Here is a 21887-nt window from a genome sequence, read left to right as displayed (position 1 = left end):
TGTCATTTATTCAGTATTTCTCTGAAGAACAAAGGCTTGATGATTCCTGACCACCATCTTGCTGATACTATTTTTGGTCGATTTTTAAATGGTGTTCTTTTCCAAAACACAATAGTTATGTTATCAGATTTATTGAATTCTACATTTTGTGTGTGTGTATGTGTGTGTGTGTGTGTGTGTGTTTGTCTAGAAATCTTTCAAACTTTTGTTTAGATGTTTTCCTCATTTTCTTCTAAAACATTTGAGATATGTATATTTAGTGAGAAAAAGGTTTAATTACTTTCTTTTTTATGTTTAATTAACAAAAGTGTATTATGTTGATACGGATGCAATTATTGCACTATTCCTGTCTTTCTCATCAATCTGCAATGGTAACTCTGTTACATAATGTTACCATATGTGTGTGTGCAATGTGATTCTGCTATGTATTTGACACAGGGATATAACTCTGGGTCACTACCATACCATTTTAATTACAATAGCTTGTTCAATTCAAAATTATCTTGGGTCATTTTATTTCTTAATTTAACAATGTTTATGAGATACCTTGTTAATTCCATGAAAATAATTTTGGATTATTAGAATTAAATTTTATTGAAATTGATGGAATAACAGAGACTGAAATAAAGTCTTTATGAAGAGCCCATCAACCAATACCATTTCACTTTATTTATGTCACAAATGTCATTGAAAAACTTTTATATCCTTTGCAATAGATGACATTAAAATATCTTAATTGTAGTTTGGGGGTATACCTCAGTCGTATAGTTTTCTTAGGATGCACTATGGCCTGAATTTAATTCCCAGCACCACACACACACACTTGTTATTATAAAACACAATACAACTCCATGAAAAATAGGTTAATAATTTTTTATATGAAATGAATAATTATAACCATTGTACAGCTAAGGAAATAGGCTTTTTGCCAAGTATCTCAAAGCTCTCCAAGTGTTTTGTCCTAATCAAAATCCTCTCCCCATTTGTAAGAAACTTTTATCCTGACTTTTATGATAATTATTTTCTTTTCCTTTATAATAAAGTTTCATTACCTAAATGCTACAGCTGTTCTGATGAACAAATCAGTTTCATTGATTACTTTTGTAATATATTTTAAATCACTTTTAAGCTACAGGTACCCCCTTTATCTCATTATCTTTCACATGTAACTTATTTTGAAGAAACCAAGTCATTTGTATTGTAGAATTTTCACCAGTATAAATTTTTATTGAATTCCTTTGGTATAGTTCAACATGTTGGGTATAGAGGCTTAACTGAATTCAGCTTCATTTTATTCATTCAGTTTTAACTGATGATGATATTTCATCATCTGGGTAGTTACCTTTCTTTGTGTGATATTGGCAATCACTCCTGTTCAGATTTATTAATTCTTTTTTTTTTTAAAGAGAGAGTGAGAGAGGAGAGAGAGAGAGAAAGAGAATTTTTAATATTTATTTTTTAGTTCTCGGCAGACACAACATCTTTGTTGGTATGTGGTGCTGAGGATCGAACCCGGGCCGCACGCATGCCAGGCGAGTGCGCTACCACTTGAGCCACATCCCCAGCCTGATTTATTAATTCTTTAGAAGATGCTAAATGGTAATCTAACCCCAATATCCCTCCATCAATTATCAGATGATCTATTTTTACTAAGTAAAAACTTTTCCCATTAAGGTTTAATAACATAATTATCAGTTTACAAAAAAAGGACTAAACAAGTACTGGACTCTTTCCCTTCATTTATCAGTTTTCACAATAAGCTGATATTCTATCATCCTTTAAATTTTGCCAAATCAATTTGTAAATTATAACCATGGACTTGTGGACTTAAAATACATTCATTTGTGCTAATGCACTATAATTACTATGCTTACTGATACTCAAACTGCCTGTGGCCAATAGAAATCTCTTCAATTTACCTACTGAATTCTTTTAACAATTTTTTATATCATCCTTATTTTTGGTATCACAAAATGTTACAGTACAATCATTGACATTTCCATATTGTAGCTAATGAATATTAAAGACCACTGTCTTGACTCTACATGTGCTCAGTGCTATTGGCTTGATCACTGCATCAAAGCTACTAGTATATAGAACATATGCCATAGAATAGAATATATACTATATGTAGAATAGAATATATTCCATAGTATATATGGGTATATATAGTATAGAATATAAACCATAGTATATATGGATATATACTACGCTCATATATGGGTATGAGCATGAATATGCATGTGCATGTGCACAGGTGTGTATTAAGTACACACTGATCATGTCCAATTCAAATTCATAGACATAAGCTTTAGCTTAAGTTCTTCTATTTTATATCTGAATCTCCTTTATAAAATTCAAGTCTGGATCTTTAAACATATGGGGTAAAATTATCAGAATATTAATAAATTTACTGTTGTTTTATCTAATATTATGCTACAGTTTCACAAATATACCAATAATGTGACAAATAGTAATAATTACTGCCCTTTTGGTTTTGAATTTTTCAGAGCATGGAGCCATTATAATTTATGGTTATCTGTATTTTAGTCTCTTTAGCTGTGATCTCTCCTATCAATTTGGTGGCCTAATATTTATTCTATAGTGGATTATTCAGGAGGGGATAGGGAAATAATAGTTCCTGATATCTTGCATATTAAGAGTTTAAATATAGTCTCTATACTTAATCTCCCAGGAACAAAATAATTGTTCTGGCTGAGCCACTTAGATTTTCTCCTGATAGATAGTGACTAGAGTCAGATGATGCAAGATGTTTACATTAAGAGACGATTCAGATTTAGGGCTGGGGTGCTAAGGTGGGCCACATTCTGATGACTAAGAAAAGGAAACAGTTTGAGAGAAAAGTGAAAAGACTGAGTAGATACACAGAAAGTAGCAAAAACTGGGGTCTACGAAGTTGAGAGTCAAAAGAAGCAGCCTTAGTTATTTACCCTACTTTCTCATTTATAGGCTCATTTCCTGGCCTTGTATTCAGTTGACTTTTGTTGTATCTTCATCATAATTATTTTACCTTGAATATTTTTGTGAGTTCCCATCTAAACATAAATAATGTTCACACAGCATAAACTGTGGTTTTTCAGAACTACTCTGCTATGATAGAAAAAACGTTGAAAGGGACACTGCAAACAAAGACAAACACATAAACCGCCCCCCACCCCATATTGACAATTGGCACCCAAAACACATCTAGACCTAATTTAAATCCAAATTACAACATAACCTCTTCTGAACTCTCTTTTAGAAAAGCCCAACACTGGCTCTGGAATGCACTCTCCATTGCTGCAGCAACTCATATCAATCTAACACTTCTGAACCACAGCTGTTTTGTCATCTTTTGTCTGTAGGTTTTGATACTTGCATATAAGCTGGCTAAAGTAATTTTTATACTTAATTTGTAAATTAAAGAACTTGGGCTGGGGATATAGCTCAGTTGGTAGAATACTTGCCTTGCATGTACAGAGCCCTGGGTTCAATCCCCAGCACCACTACCACCAAAAAGAAAAAAAAAAAAAAAAGCTTGAATTTTCTAATAAGTTCAGTAAAGTGCAAATAACTACTATCTTTAAAAATCCTTGCATCAGAGGTTATGGCTCAGTAGTAAAGTGCTTGCCTCGCACATGCGAGGTCCTGGGTTCTATCCTCAGCACCACATATAAGTAAATAAAATAAAGTTATTGTGTCCAACTACAACTACAAAAATAAATAAATAAATCCTTAATTATCCCTAAGAAAAATACACAGCAAAAACTACATAAAAACACCTAATGAATATTAATTGTATCAGTAACATGGATTAAAATTTCAAAGACTGCACCTGAAATAAAGTTGGCAGAAATCATTGTTCAAAAACACCTAATGAGTATCTTAAAAGAAGAGAAACTACATTGCTCTAGAATAATCTAATAAATTTAACATGTTGATTAATAAAAGGAAAACTGAATATAAAACATTAAATAAAGATGCAACTCAAATATATTTCATGATTAACTGAAATTAAGTGTTTTTATTTTCTTTTAAGATGTGAAAATAATGTTACCTAAATTCAATTTTATTCCTGCTATACTCATAAGTAAAATGAAGTCAAAAGCCATGAGATTTATTCATCATAACTACCATTTCTTGAAAAGATACGTTTATCATGTAAATATCCTGTGTTCTTCACAAGGGTCTGACAGATTTTCTTCTTAGAAGACAGGAGAGTAATGTATCACGTTAGAAAAAGTAGAGAAATGGAGGGAGAGAGAAAAAAAGAATGAACAAGAGTACTTGTTCAAGAATGAGAACTTGCGAGCTGGGGATGTACTTCAGTGTCAAGAATACACATCTAGATGCACAAGGTCCTGATCAATCACCCTCTCCCTCACACACAAATAAAAAGATAAGACAGGAAAGGACATGCATTTCTACAGTTTAGGGTAGAGAATAACATAGAATAAACCTTGGCTGAGTATAACTACAAACTCGTGGATATAGATGGTTAATTAATGCAGGGAATCATCATCACAGAATATAAAATTTTACCTATCTCTTCTTATTTTCAAACTTTATGTCTACCAAAAATTAAAATGTCTTATTCAGGTAGAAGGGGAAAATAATAGATATTATCTAACAAAATCTAAGCTAGCAATGACAATACAAACATTACAATATTTCCTATTTCAAGTGATAATTTTATTCATGGCACAAAAAATGCCACAGAAGCTTAGAAAAGAAAGCATTAATTTCACTTATGGACCCTGAAAGAACATTCAGTGATTAATTATAACATTGGAGAGAGAAAAAAAGAAAAAGAATCTATGTAGATGAAAGAGTTGCACAAAAACAAGGAAATGTGACAGTGCAAAACTTTGTTTACATGGTTAAGGAAGGTCTTCGATAGCAAGAAGATAGAGACTATTTGAGTCTAGAAAGGCTAGTTATAACCAAATTCTGACAGATACTGAATGTTTTTCTATTATACATCAAAGGTTTTTAGATTTTGACTGGCAAAAATTTTATTTTGCCAAGTAACGATATTTAAAAAACAAACAACCTAAAAATCTTCCATTTGCTATCCTTTCATAAGGAGATGTCATTCTAACATTGCAGGGAAGGACTTGAAAATTATATCTACATAGCTTTAAAACTATATGTACTAAAATTCTTTGTGTACTGAAATGTTATAAAACTGTATTTGGCTAATTCAAAATGAACATAAAATATCAAATTCCAAAATTTCAGTTCTAGCATAATAACTCCTCTAAAAATTCATTCATCTTTCTGAACTGATTATCAGTGGGGGCATGTTTTTATTTCTCTCTCAACTTAATTCAGAATATTTGAGGTATACTTTGAGAAGCCCAAGAAAAATGGTTCTCAATTACTCAGAAATTTCTTCTACCTTCTCTCTGTACTGATGAGTAAAAATTAAGTAGAAAAAGCTCAACTGTTCAACCATGGAAAATACTGGAAAGTAGGCAATACATGGGGATCATGCCTGACCAACATAGAATAGTTGAAAAGTTATATGAGAGTAATTCCTTAAAACCTAAAATTATCACAACAGTCACTTAACAGCCAGTAATGTTAGCCTTAAATCTTAACCTAATTTCATCTCTATTTTGGTTACTAGAAAACCTAGTGTAGTTTTCATAATAGTATAGGACCCATTACTAACATTACTACATTATTAACTTTATTCCTTGCTTCATTTATTTTATCTTTGACCAGTTATGACTTTTTATAAATTTTAGGAAAAATATACATAAAAATACAATGCACAAAAGGCCTGTACAGGGAATGAAGAAACATTTCAGATTTTTAAAAGTAATGCTTATTTATTTTTTTAATTATAAAAGTAACACATTACACAAAAACATGAAAATATAAATAACTGGCGTTCTTGCTTCTCAATAGCATATAACCATAAGAAAATCAAAAGAATTTTAAAAAAGAAAAATAGGCCATCAAAAAAAAAACCAGCGATAACTTTGGTATTCTTTGGAATCCATAACTAGGATTCCTCCAATTATAACTAGATTGATATTTATGCTATCTTGGAAGATATAAAACATAGCTTAATATTAATAGTATTTGGATAATCAGCCTCCAAATTAATATTATTTTCATAAATTATTAATTCTCACCAGGTAATTATAAATACTGAAGTTTTTTTATTGGTTGTTCACAACATTACAAAGCTCTTGACATATCATATTTCATACATTAGATTCAAGTGGGTTATGGACTCCCAATTTTAGCCAAAATGCAGATTGCAGAATCACATCGGTTACACATCCACAATTTTACATAAAGCCCTATTAGTAATTGTTGTATTCTGCTACCTTTCCTATCCCCTACTATCCCCCCTCCCCTTCCCTCACATCTTCTCTTTCTACCCCATCTACTGTAATTCATTTCTCTCCTTGTTTATTTTCCCATTCCCCTCACAACCTCTTATATGTTATTTTGTATAGCAATGAGGGTCTCCCTTCATTTCCATGCAATTTCCCTTTTTCTCTCCCTTTCCCTCCCATCTCATGTCTCTGTTTAATGTTAATCTTTTCTTCCTGCTCTTCCTCCCTGCTCTGTTCATAGTTGCTCTCATTATATCAAAGAAGACATTTGGTATTTGTTTTTTAGAGATTGGCTAGCTTCACTAAGCATAATCTGCTCTAGTGCCATCCATTTCCCTGCAAATTCCATGATTTTGTCATTTTTTAGTGCTGCGTAATATTCCATGGTGTATAAATGCTACATTTTTTTTTATCCATTCATCTATTGAAGGGCATCTGGGTTGGTTCCACAGTCTAGCTATAGTGAATTGTGCTGCTATGAACATCGATGTTAAGGAGAAAGATTTTTAAAAATTGGATTTTTACCTAAAACATTTACATTGTGTTATTAATTATAAAATAAATAAATTTAGGAGAAAAAGCTATTTGAAAGAAACAAATGAGCAAATTTTAAATAAAGTGAGTTTGAGGCCTCAATGTGATGGAAAATGCCCATGCCAGGCAGCTCAAAATCTGTCTAGAATTCAAAAGACACAGAGTTTAACTGTTACAGGAATTAAGTAGAAATAGGAAAAATATTAACCTTTCAAAATGTGTAAATATGAGTGAGAGGCATTTAGGAGCAGGTAGGATTAAGAGTAGGTATATACAACCATTTCTGATCCAGGTTTTAGATGGGTATATGCCCTCAAAAGTGATTATGATTAGCAAGTCATTTAGTCTCAATTCCTACTATACTTGCATATTTTTTCATTATAACAAGTAACCTTGAATTCTAATTCTTGGTTTTTATGATTTTTTGTCCATGAGACTAGATAAATTCCTTTGAGGTAATTATCAATGTCTTTTAAATCCTAGCACCAAGGATGCAAACATTTCCTCTTCTATTCTGAATGAATAAACAAAAGTATAATTTTGTACAATCATTAAGATAAGTCTAGAACAAAGGTATTTGAATTATAGGCACAATCTGTGACCAAGAAGTAGTTTTTAAGTTTCTAAGAACCTTTAAAGTTTGTTTTGGAACATTTTCTATTATACTTCCTAGGTAGAAGTGATAATAATAATGGTGACCGCATCAGTATCTAGTGACATTTCCACTCTTCTCAAAACTCAACAGCTTTCTCATACCACACAAGATAAAGCTGAAGACTCCTTTTCTCTCCTGGCCTAATATCCAGCTATGTTCCTTTTGATTCACTTTGCTCAAGCCACACAAAACTGTAATTTTTTCATTTTTCCAATTTTTCAATCCTGCCACTGTATGCCATATGCATTTTATAATTCTGGTTTTATAAGAACACTGGAATGCTCACATGAAGTCCATTTCATAGAAAGGAAATTAAGATTCAGAGTGGCTCCATAACTCACAAAGGCCATAGAGCAAAGTATTGGAATAGGATTCAAACTGATGGGATTCCAGAGGCTTAGTTACTATTATGGTCTTCCCAAGCAGTGGAGAGAATAACAGAATAGGCACAGGAAAATAAAGTGAACAGGAAGTAAAAAGCAAAAACAATATACAGGGCTGGTAAATCCATGAACCACCTAAAATGGCAGCTAATACCACTAACCACCCATAGGATCATACTGATAGTGATTACCCCTTTCTGAAGTTTAGAAATAGCCATAAAATAAAGACTTTCTAAAAGAAATAATACTTCAGTTATTTTCTCTCAGTACCGCTATATAAATTAAATCATCATCACAGTGAATTTATCTTTTTTGTCTCCTCATTCTACTTACGCTGCTGTTGGGAAGAAAACGATAGCTTCATAATTCCAGTTTGTTATTTCTCCACATTTTTAATGCCTTCTTAATTAAGGATTCTTACATTACAAATGCTATATGAGTAAGAAATTTCACTTACAGAAGCATTTCTCAGAAATTTTAGAGAATATTGTTTAATAAACATGATATTATAATACTAAATACATAGTCGTTCTGATAAGACTGGAAAATTAGAAGAGTCAGAGTTTCCCATTCAAACACCTTTTCAAAGTTCTTCACTTTCAAAATCTACCACTGGCTTTGTGCAAAATTCCACTGAAAAAAATGAGTAATGAGAAGGCATATATCAAAAATCTTATTAAAAGTTGTGGACATAATGTCTTTTCATTCCTTTGGCAATATCTACTCCTGTAGAATCACAATTTATGCCATGATTAATAGATACATTACAGGAAACTAAAATAATGAGAATAGAGAGAGAAATCATACCTTCTATCAATAGCTCTTGTCCATGACTGCCAAGAAGTGTACGAGATAGGAATGGGGCAAAGTCTACAAAAATTTCACGAAGAAGAGGAGCAACTTTTTCTAAAGCTCTTTCAAGTTTTGCAGTGATGCTGTTAAAATTAAGACATAAAAACTAATAAATATAATTCAATATAAAATGTCGAATAAACTTTACTTCTAAATTAAAATCTTTAAAAACCATAAAAATCCAATTCTAGCCCAAGGAATAACAAGCTTCATGTAGAAGGGACACTACAGTTTCACATACAGTCACAGGCTACTCATAGATTGCAGCTGAAGTAGAAAAGAATCAGAGTTCTGCTACCTGCAAGGGCCAAAGACTGCTCATAGCACTAGGAGTATCAGGAAAATGAGTTCTTATATATCCTGTCTATCCATTGAAAAAAATGGTTCAGAACACGTCCTATGTGGTCATTATGCCAGTTACAAAGAATTTAACTGTTGCTTTCAAGAAGGTATTACCTGAAAAGCTTGAAAGCTAAGGAAGTAACTGGAATTCAGTTGACTTACTTACCCAAAGTGGGCAATTCCCACTTCAAAATTCCACTTATTTTTATCAATCCCTTAATTAATATTTATATTGTAGACTACTGAGTTAATGTCCTTATTTAGGTACTATATGGAATTCTTGAAAATATTTTGAATGTTACAAGAAAAAAAATAGATGAAGAAAATATTACTGCTTTGGCAAGTGAATAACTTGGTAACAGATCTCTCTCTCTCTCTCTCTCTCTCTCTCTCTCTCTCTCTCTCTCTCTCTCTCTGCATGTGCTTTAGAGTAAAACTGCATGGACTGAAATTCTAGCTCTGCTGTATGTTAGCTAGGTGACCATGGGAATATCAGACTTCCTATGTTTGCAAAATGAAGATGATCACAGCACCTAAACAGTAGGGATCAAATAAGCTAAAGTGTGTTAGACTGCATTCAAAAGTACCTGGCACAGAGTGAGAGGACATATAATATGTTAAGGTTTTTATAACTGATAATTTGAATTAAGCACACCCATATTTATTCTAGCAAGATGTGACTCTGATATAATAAACAAAATCAATGTAATAATAATATTAGATAAACACACCTTCTACAAAGACAAGTACAGTAAAAAATTAATGCTTCAAAATAATACATTTCTGTCTAGATAACATTTTTATTTCTGTGAGGAAAAGCTTATGGATTAAAAAAAAGGTAAATAACCATGGAATAATTTGCAATCTATTACTCTGGCATTTCTTTTATTTTTAAGTGACTACATAGGGACTAAGGGATAATCTAGGATGCCTACTTTCCTAACTTGGAAATGGCATGTGTTGAATCTTTGGACACTCAAAGTCTCACCATTAGCACTTCTATTTCTTTTCGCCTCTTATCTGGTCAACACCTTTAGAGAAATGAGCAAAGATGGAAAAAAAAAAAACATACACTTGGAAAGAATATTTTGGAAGGACAACTTTGGGCAAGAAAGTGACTTGAATGGGACTTGGCAGACTTGATGAAGACATGAGTTTTCAATATTCCCTGTCTACTATTCTTACTAAAGCTAGCATCTGGGTTAAGAGTTGGTATAAATCAGAATCACCCAGAGGGTCCGTTGAAAAAGACCACCAGGCCCACCCAGATTCTGATTTAGCACATCTAGATGTAACATGAGAAAGTGCATTTCCAGCAAATTCTCAGGTAGTGGTACTGCTGAATCTCTCTCTCTATTTTTTTAACTTTTTGTAATTGTAGATGAACATCAGGCCTTTATTATGTTCATTTGTTTTTATGTGGTGCTAAGTATTGAACCCAGTGTGTCACACATGCTAGGCAAGCCCTAAAATAACTGTTCTAACAGAGTATTTGCTGTTAATAAGTATTAATGTAAAGGTTACAAAAAAAAAAAAACAGGCAACTTGAAGGCATAGAATAATCATATTGTAGTAAATTTCCTCTGACTTTTGTTGAATAAAAATGGAGATTCTGTTTTGGATATATTACTTCATATATTTCTTCTAATCTCCAGGAATATGTTCTACACTACACAGATAAACTAATTCCATCTACTAAACAATAATAAGAACCAAAAGAGTATGTGAAAAGCAGACAAATCTAGATAATTATTATGTGTTTCTAAAACTTAACTCTTACTCCAGCATTTTTTTAAGATAAGTAAGTAAGAGTAAAATTACTTTAGAAAATTCTGGATTCAAGGTGGTTCACAAAAACTATAGTACTGGGTTCAATATTCTATTATCAAATAAAGGCTCAGATTTTTTTTTTCCTAGTTTAAAACATTTTTTCCTATTTTAAAGGTTCTAAGTGATTTGGAGGCTTCGGAACTGCAAAATTACTATGCTTAGTGATTAAATTAAATATAAAATAAAAACTTGAATTAATCTGAGTAACTGTTCATTTTGGTGTGTATGAATATGTAAGCATAAAATTGCTTTGACTTCAGGGAATAGATAACACATTTTTCTGTGAGTAAAACCCTATGATAATTTTTTGTTGATATTTTCTCATACAGTTTAACAGAATGTTAAATGTTGGGCTTACATATAATTATGAAATGAAAATTTTAATTTTCTGATAGAGGAGAAAATATGTAATATTTTACTCAGCAAGAGAACAAAGATTTTAAGTACAGATAATCATTATCAAATAATACTGCTAGATTTCTCCATCAAACAACAAAATATTTTAAATGAAAAAGTTGCACTATCAGAAACTGATCGTTTGTTGTTTGTGTTAATATTTGCAGATTTCACCTAATGATTTCAAAAGTTTGATTTACAACAAACTTTTCATAAAAAGTTTATAATCTTTACCCTTATGCAATTTAAATTATGAAAATAAATAATATAGACATGAACTTCAGCTTAAAGACTTCCTCCTAGTAAATAAAGATTATCTACCATGCTAAAAAAAAAGACATGTTGTTGTTATTTCATTCCTCTTCTCAGACGAAAAAATGTAAAACTCCATTTTTGAAGACCATGACATATATTAGAAAATTATCTCTTAACATGTAAAACACAAATTAAAAACTATATTTCTATGGGAGAACTCCATGGCATTAAGTCCTAGAAAAATAAATGTATATCTCTCTAAAACAAAAACAAACAAAACACAAATAAAAAGAAAGGAACAGGGCTAGAATAATTCTGTGGTAGAGTGCTTGCCTAGCAAACATAAAGCCCTGCATTCTATCCCCAGCACTGACAAAATAAATAAATTAATTAATTTTTAAAAAGTAACATATAACAAACAGAAAAAAGACCAAAGTATTCTTTAGCCAGTTATTTTTGAAAGAAATATAAATATGTTTTACTCATTTTAGGGAAAATACCAAATAGTAAATTTTCATTTTTCTTTGAAAATTTATTCTCATTTATTCAAAGACACTCTTTGCAAAGAAATAATAGCAAGATGCCCAAATGGGGGAATCTGCCCTAACAGTATTTGAGTGAATTTGAATGTGTTCCTCAGTACTTGAGACATTTCTTGGCCTTAAGTACAGAACTTATAAGTCCAGGCTGAAATGCCTACTTCTTAAGCCTCTTATTCCACTATCCTCACTCTACTTTTTAAAAATCTCTTTCAGTCACACTACTGAAGGTTAGGATGTTTGCTTGGTGACTGTTTTGACCTGGGCTACTTTTCTGTGTAGCAAGTGTACTCTTTCAAGAAAGAACATTACTGATTCCAAGAAGAAGATTCCTCTTTGAATTTTGAGAAATATATCAATCACACTAAGAAAACTACCAATTTGAAAAAAAAAAAAAACAAAGGAAATAATGATGTTTTAAGATTAAATTCTACAGCTTTAATGCATGGATTAAAAACAATATAACTGAATAGAGCTTATTATTACAGTGTTTGAAACACACAATTATGTAATGGTTATTATCTGTATTGTTTTATCTACACAATTAATTAAATAATTTTGTCTTCACAATTAAAAAAAATTAAAACCAATATTACTGCAATTTTGCCATGAAATAAAAAGGAAGGGCATAGTCCCCAATTCATTCTATAAAACTAGCATCACACTGATATCAAAACCAAACAAAATACACATTAAGGAAAGAAAACTACAGACTAATATCCTCAGTGAACATAGACATAAAAATTCTTAAGAAATATGAGCAATACACACTCAATATTACATTAAGAGGATTCTACACCATGACCAACTGGATTTTACCCTGTGTATGCAAGGTTGGTTCAATACATCCAACTCAATAAATATAATTCACCACATAAGTAAAATTAAGGAAAAGAATCACATGATCATCTCAATAGACACCGAAAATGCTTTTCACAAAATTCACATTAAAAACACTGAAGATACAAGAGATAACAAGCTAACCTCATCATTATAAAAGCTACATATGACAAATCAAAAGTCAATATCATGGTGAACACAATAATTAGGAATAAGGCAAGGATGTCCACTCTCACCCATCCTAGTCAAAATAATCCTTGAAACTCTAGCCAGAGCAACCAGGCAAAATAAGAAAATTAAATGAAAATAATAAGTCATACTATTGCCATCATATTGTTTACCATCAAGAGGGCTCATAAACTCAGCAAAATTAGCAGGATACATGTTCAATACACAAAAATCAATAGTTTCTTATACTCCAATAATGAATCTGCTGAAAAAGAAATCAAGAAAACTACTCCAGGGCTGCGGATGTGGCTCAAGCAGTATCGCGCTCACCTGGTATGTGTGTGGCCCGGGTTCGATACTCAGCACCACATACAAACAAAGATGTTGTGTCTGCCAAGAACTAAAAAATAAATATTAAAAATTTCTCTCTCTCTCTCTCTCTCTCTCTCTCTCTCTCTCTCTCTCTCTCTCTTTCCAAAAAAAAAAAAAAGAAAAAAAAAAGAAAACTACTCCATTCAAAATAGCCTAAAACAAACTAAATGCTTGGAAATAAATCTAATGATAAAAGTGAAGGACCACTAAGATGAAAACCATACCAAACACTAAAGAAAGAAACTGATGATTATCTTAGAAAATGAAAAGATCTCCCATGTAATTGGACATGAATAATTAATATTATCAAAATTGCCATATTACAAAAGTGATACACAAATTCAATGAAATCCCCATTAAAATACCAAGGACATTCTTCATAGAACTAGCAAAAAAGTCCTAAAATTCATATGAAAGAAGAAAAGTTCTAGAATAGTCAAAGTAATGCCTAGAAAAAAAATGTAATGATGGAGGCATCATAATACCTGATCTCAAATTATTCTGTACAGCTATAGTAACAAAAAACAAACAAACAAAAAGATGGTATTAACATCAAAACAAACATGAAGACCAAAGAAACTGAAGTCACAGAGAAAAACCCACATAGATAACAGTCCTCCAATATTTGACAAAGTTCCCAAATACACATGCAGTAGAAAATATAGCCTCTTATACAAATGGCTCAGGGAAAACTAGATATATATGTGTGTAAGAATGAAACTAGACCCTATCTCTCCCCCTATACAAAAGTGAACTCAAATTGGATCTCAGACCTAGGAATTAGACCAGAAACTCTTCAACTGCTAGAAGAAAACATAGAGTAAACACTCTAAAATAATGGTGCAGGCATCAACTTTCCTAACAAGACCCTTAAGTAAGAAATAAAACCAAGAATCAATAACTGGAATGACATGAAATTATCTTCTGCAGAGAAAAGGAAATAAGAGCATAAAGAAATAGCCTACAGAATGGGAGAAAATCTTTGCTACCTACCTTTCCAAAAGGAGATTAATATCTGGAATATATAAAGAACTCAAAACACTTCATACACACACACACACACACACCAATTAATAAATGAACAAAATAATTAAACATATTTCTCACAGAAGAAATTAAAAATGGCTAATGAGTATTTGAAAAAAATGTTCAACATTCCTGGTAATCAGAGAAATGCAAATCAAAACTGCACTGAGATTTCATTTCACTCCAGTTAGAATGGCAATTATCAAGAATATAAATAATACCAATGCCAGTAAGGCAGTAGGGGAAAAGGTACACTAAGAATTGTTGGTGGGATTGCAAATTAGTATAACTGCTTTGGAAAAGAAATAAAGATTCCTAAAAACAAAAACTGAACCATCATATGACCCAGCTATCCCACTCTTCAGTATTTAGCCAAAAGAACTAAACTCAGCATACTCTAGTGATATACACATATCTATGTTTATAGCAGCAAAATTCACAACAGAAAACTTATGGGTCCAGCCCAGGTACCTGTCTGTCAACAGACAAATTAACAGAGAAATTCGGGTATATATACATAATGGAATTTTACTCAGCCATAAAGAATGAAATTACTCATTTGCTGGTAAATGAATGGAACTGAGAACATAATGCTTAGTGAAATGAACCAAATTCAGAAAATCCCGAGTCAGATGTTTTCTCTCATATTTAGAAACAAGAGAGAAATAAAGAATTTTAAAGAATAGATCCCAAGAAAGTAGAAGGGAGATCAGGGGAGTAGAGGAAGAAAACTGAGGGGGAGAGAGGAGGGACAGTAAAGTGAAGGAATGAAACTGACCAAATTATGCTGTGCTCATGTATGAATATATAACAGTGAATTCCACATTTATGTATATCTATAAAGCACCAATTAAAAACATAAATAAGGAGAGGGAAGACCAGTAGATAAAGAGAGGAGGGGATGGGAGGAAGGAAAGTAACTAGTGATTGAAATGGAGTAAATAATATTGCATGCATATGTAAATATGCCCAAATGAACCCACTATTATTTATAGTTAAAATGAACTAATAAAAACACAATTACACATTGCATTTATCTGTGCAATTAATTTGAAGAAATTATATGAATAGAAAAATAATTATCTGTGGGAGAAAATAATGTTTGAAAATTATTATCATCAACTCTTACCAAATGTAAGATTTGGCCTCAAGATACATCCAAGGTCATGGTGATTGTGTATATGCTAATTATTAGAAAGAAAATGATGAAAAATTTCCTGCTACCTAAGAAGTTTTTTTTCCAATGTTATATGTATTGTAATTCTACAAAACTAATAATCACACTTGTATTTAGAACACTGTATGCATTTTAAATTCTATTTTAATAAACTCCTTTACAATTGTGGTATTTCAAAAATTTTAATTATTTTTATTTCAATTTTTTGTATTCAATATCTTTAGCATAATATCATAAATATAATAAACAATTTGATTTGGTAAAGTTCTTAATTTGTTAATTTCTTAAATAATATAAAAGAATAGGTAGTTATATAATTAACTGTAGAATGGGTATAATTAGGAAATCTAAAATAATAATAATAATATCTTTACCTAAAGATAAAGGTCAGTTATAAAAGAAATGAGTTTATGAGTGAATTCCATGGTAGAGTTTTACTAATCAAATGCTCCTATGTAAATGAGAAACTGCAGGCATAAATAAATTAAATGGTTTGCTTAAATAAACATAAATGGAAAGACAAAATTAGGAGACTATTACTGACAGAAAAACAATATAACATTAAATTCTTAATCAACTACATATCATAACTAGTGATTGACTAGCATTGACCTTAAACATCTGGTTTCACTTAACTTGTAATATAAAGTATTTATAATATAAAATATAATTTAACATACTAGATATCTGATAAGTAAATGCCATCCTAAATCTAGAATCTGTGACATAATGGCCCACTGTTAGTTTTTTAAACTCTAAGTTTCTAGGATTGTACCTACTAAGAAAAACACAAAGCTGAAATAAAATGACTCATTATTTTATTCCATCATAATCTTACAAATTTAAAACTGACAGTTTCTCTTCATTTCTCCCAAAGAGAATCTTGTATTTTTGAGTGCCTAATATATACATTAAGAAAGTAAATGAAAATATAGATGATTAAAAACCTGAAGAAATGGAGCAAACTACATGCATTTACAAGTATATCAAAATCAACCCAACCATTATATGTAACTGTAAGACAATAATAAAAACATAAAAAAGAAGCTAAACAGAATTCATTAATATGTAAGAAGTTTACTCCTTTATATGGTAAATGAAATTACAAACTAACACTTTTCAAGTTTTAAGAATATGATACCTTTTAGGAATATGTTCATATAATTACAAAAGCAATTTGAAATGCATTTTTGTGAATTGTTAATAGCATATTTTGTAGACTGAAAATAAAATAATATGTAATGCAACAATTCTCTCTTTCTACTCAACTAGCAAAATAATGTAGTTAATAAAGTTAACTACGGTGAAATTAAAATGCTAGGTATAAAATAAAAATTTCCTACTACATAAATTATTAAAGAAAATTTAATGTTATAGGAGCTGTGATATCTGACCAAGATTCCCCTTTAGGATAGAGTACTTTATTCCCTGGAAAATTCTGAGGAGGATTATGGAGGGATGGCTTATAGCTGAGTCCCTCCCTAGAAGGGAGCTGCTCTCCCAAGGTGAGGCTCTTCATTAGGAGCAATCTGCATTCAAACTCGGGGCAATGAAGAAATAAAAATACCCAGCTCCTTTGACTCAACTGAGGACATCACATCTCTGGAGGTCATTTACAATTTCAGAACTTTCCCAAGGATTGACCTGGGACTTCTTTTAAAATTGCATCACTTTTCCTTTGGACCAATTTCCTCTTCCTGCTACTTAACAGGTAGTATTATAAAAAAATATATAGAAAGTTGTATCTCAGAATCTATTTCCTGGGGTAGTGGTTATTAAGCATGTTTTATACAATATTTCTTTTACCTAATGTTTTTGAAAAAAATTAAGTTGAAACACCATCAACTAACAATTTCAACTTTTAAAAAGAAAGAGGATTTCTATTTCTACTTAAGATAAAGAAAACTAGAGTTAATTCCACAATAATTACAAGAAAAATCCAAATAATCTAAAGAATGACAACTCTGCTATTCATCAGAAAATTGAAGTTGCCAGGAAACCTGCTAAGAAAGAAATGAAACTCCAATGAGTTAGGGTGCAAGAACTTGCTCATCTGGGGCAGAACCCAGAAACCAGGGAACTGGACACCTTATGTATGCTATGCTAGCAATCCCAGCAGCTATGGAGGCTAAGGCAGAAGGATTAAAATCCAGCCTTAGCAACTTAGCAAGGCCCTTACAGAACTAAGAGAGATCTTGTCTCAAAATTTAAAATAATAATTTAAAAAAGGACTAGGGATTTGGCTCTGTGGTTAAGTGCCCCGGTGTTCAATCGCCAGTACCCAAAACAAATAAAAAAAACCCTATAGGGTTTTTTTAGGAAAGAGCAAAAATAAGATAAGGAAAGAGGAAGAACACTGAATAAAACTCTGACAAGATATTTAAAGGCCTGGTACAGTGAGAGTAACTAAAATAATAAGAAAACATAAGCCAAGCTCAATTCCAACTCCAGGTTAGAATGACTCAATTCCTGAACCTAAAGACTTAGCACAACCAGAGACAGGACCATTTCAAGCATAAATATTACTGCCAGTTAATACTATCTTGTATACAATGTCCAGTTTTCAACCAAAAATTAAAATACATAAGGAAGCAAAACATCACTAAAAACAAATGACAGACAAACAAATACAGTTACAGAATCCTTGGTAAATCACATAATGGAATTATTACAGAAAGAATTTACAATAACTATGATTAACATGTTAAGAGCTAATGAGTACTTGAAAAGGTAAACAGCATGCATAAACAGATGTGGAATTCCAGGAAAAGTAAAAAATATATATATAAAGAAACAATGGTAGAAATAAAAAACAGTAAATGAGACAATAGGCCTTCAATTGGCTTAAAGATAATCTCAATAATTCCATGGAAAGAATCAGTGAATTTAAAGATAGACTAATATCTACACTTTCCATGTTTATTGTAACACTATTTCATAATAGCCAAGATATGGAATCAAACTTTAGTATCTATCAATGGATAAAGGGATAAAGAATACTTGTTATGGGACCAGGTTATAGCTCAGTGGTAGAGTGCTTGCCTCGCACATGTGAGGCACTGGGTTCGATCCTCAGCACCACATAAAAATAAATAAATATATTTTTTTATAAAAAGGAAACATGTTTTATAAGTAAAATGGAATATTATTCATCCATAAGAACACATAAAATTCTATCATGTGCAATAATATGTACTGACCTAGACAATGGTATAGTAAGTGAAATGAACCAGAAGTACAAATACTGCATGATCTCACATACAAGTGCAATCTAAAGAAAGCCAATCTTAATGGAAAGTAGAATGATGGTTACTAGAGAGGGGAGGATATGTGGAGAAGGAATAAAAGAGGTTAGCCAATGGGTAAAAAAATTATACAAAGAAAAAATAAGTTCCAGTGTTCTACTGCATAGTAAGATGCTTTTAGTCAATAATAATGTACTATGTTTCAAAGAATTTTGAATAGTTTATCACAAATAAATAATGAATATTTGTGGTGACAGAAACACTATTACTCTTATTTGACCATTATACAATGTGTGTATGTGTGTGTGTATATATATATACATACACATACATACACACATATATGTACATATATATCCATAAATTTTTACTTTGTCAATTTGCATAATTATTGCCAAGTAAAAGATAAAACTTAGAAAAATAAAAACAAAAATAATTATAAAATCACCGTTATGGAAAGGGCAGATAAAATAGTATATGGTAAAAAAAGAATAAGCATTACATAGGTACAAGAGAAAGTTGATCAATTTTTTTTTATGTTTTCTTTTTGGATTTTGTTATATTTATGGTAATGGTCAGCTTTTAAAGATTTATAATTTGTTGTGATTTATTTTTTTAAATCTCAATAAAAATTTTGCCCCCCAACAACATTCAGAACCATACTGAATAGTTCAAAACATTCAAAACCATAGTTTAGCTATTTCTTCTATATTTTTGTGTTAGTTATGTATTGCTACCATAAAAATAGCTAAGAAAGGAGAAGAATACATATATTCTTTTATAGATATATAGAGAGAGAAAGAAAGGGAATGAAAAAGAGAGCACACAGATATTCAAGAGCATATAAGAGCTATGGAACAGCAAAAATAATCTTAAATAAGTGTGACTGGAATTGCAGAAGGAGAAGTACAGTATGCCAAATAATGGTTACACAAAAACACCAAAAGAATAATTCCTGGAATCTGTGAATAGGTTACGTTACATAGCAACAGGGACTTTGCAAATCAAATTAAGATTATATAGACATTAATACAGGGAGATGATCTTGAATTATGAATACTTGACTCAATCTAATCACATGAGCTCTAAAAAAGCAGAAAAAATCAATCAGAATGGGATATAAGAGCAATTCTAAGTGTGAGAGGAATGATGCATACTTTCTGTTTCTGAATGTAAGGAGCCACATGCAAAGGGCAGCTCCTGAATGACAGCAAGAGAGGGAACAGGTCCTAGAGGCATACAGAACTGACTTCTGCTAACAAATTGAATAAAATGGGAAGCAAATTTTCTTTCAAAATTTCCCCACAAGGGATGTAGCCCTGGTAACATGCGGATTGTGACCCAGTGTGAGCTGTGCTGGACTTTTAGCCTAAAGATCTGTGAAATAACTAATAAATCAGTGTTAATCCAAGCTGCTGAATTTCTGGCAATTCTTTATGGTAGAAATACAACATTAACACAAAAATATAGAAGATATAGAAGAAGAAATATGTGAAGAGATAATGAATAAGAATTTTCCAAATATAATAAAGATTATAAAAGTACAGATGTAAGAACACCAAAAACACCACATATAGTTAATAAATGCCCTTCATATATCATAATAAACTACTGAATTCCAAATATAAAGAGAACATTTGAAAAACTCAGAGAATAAACAAATTATATATGGAAGGACAAAGAACAATGTTTTCTTTAGAAACTATACAAGTCAGAAGGTGTGAAATTAAACTGATTTCTAACACATTTCTAAAATATATAAGCCTACATACAATTTTATATATGGTCAAAAATGTTTGAAAATGATGACAAAACAAAGACTTTTTCAGGGTGGGGGGGGGGGACAGAGAGAATCCATGCATCTAACTTATACTATAAGTACTTTAAAGAAAGTTCTTCAAGTACAAGGTATCACATACCTGACAAAAACTTAAATTCATATAAGCAAGTCCTGGTAATGATGAATTTTATGTGTGTGTACACACACACACACATACACACACATACATACACAATTTTTGGGGGGGAGGGGGTCCCTGAAATGAGGTCTGGCTATGTTACCTAGGCTGGCTCTGAATTTCTGGGCTCAAGTGATCTTCCTGCTTCAGTCTCCCTAGTAGCTGCAACTATAGGCATGTGACACTGTGTCCATCTAAAATAAATTTATTTGAATAGTTTTAAAAGACAATTGACTTTCTAGAGCAAAAACACTTGCAACATACTATTTCTTAATAAGACATATACAAGTAAGATATATGATAACACTAGCACAAAGAACAAAAGAGCGACATTTTTGCTTTGCTTTTTCTACAGGTTTCCTAGTTGTTCTCAGGAACACAATCAGCTTATTATTAAGAATGCAAAGCCCAATCATTTTATATGACTATTTGATCATCTAATATTTGAAGGAGTATAAGTGCTTAAATGGCTTAGTTTTTTTTAAAATCACAGGTTAAATTTATCATATTAAATTATATCATTCTGATCTTTTATTATATGTGAAGAAACTTAACACTTTTACAATTTTCAAGTTGTAAAAAAACTTAGTCAAGAAAAAAATACTAATATCTCACCCAATTAAACTTTTCTGCCTCTTTATATGGCTTTATATTAATGAAGAATTTTAATGATAATTCCTGACTTTCCCTCTTTAAACTTATCCACATTTTCATGTTTAAAGCAGATTTTTCACAGATCTATTAATGAATCCTACTTTTACTCAGCAAAAAAAGAGAATAAAATCATGGCATTTGCAGGTAAATGGATGGAGTTAGAGAAAATAATGCTAAGTGAAGTTACCCAATCCCCCCAAAACAAATGCCAAATGTTTTCTTTGATATAAGGAGGCTGATTCATAGTGGGATAGGGAGATGGAGCATGGGAGGAATAGACGAACTCTAGATAGGGCAGACAGGTT

General features: G+C 31.4%; 1 protein-coding gene across 1 annotated transcript in view; it reads right to left on the bottom strand.

Moving 5' to 3' along the window:
* The window catches only part of Nbea (neurobeachin), a 620123-nt gene that overhangs the window by 345205 nt on the left and 253031 nt on the right, over positions 1 to 21887 (bottom strand). Inside the window, exon 33 of the mRNA XM_077795156.1 lies at positions 8736 to 8863. Coding sequence (XP_077651282.1) covers positions 8736 to 8863 — 128 coding nt within the window. The remainder of the gene's footprint in view (positions 1 to 8735; positions 8864 to 21887) is intronic.

Source organism: Urocitellus parryii, chromosome 2, assembly GCF_045843805.1.
Source record: "Urocitellus parryii isolate mUroPar1 chromosome 2, mUroPar1.hap1, whole genome shotgun sequence".
Taxonomy (NCBI): Eukaryota; Metazoa; Chordata; class Mammalia; order Rodentia; family Sciuridae; genus Urocitellus; species Urocitellus parryii.
Note: the sequence above shows the minus strand (reverse complement) of the source record. Positions and strands in the feature narration are given on the sequence as shown.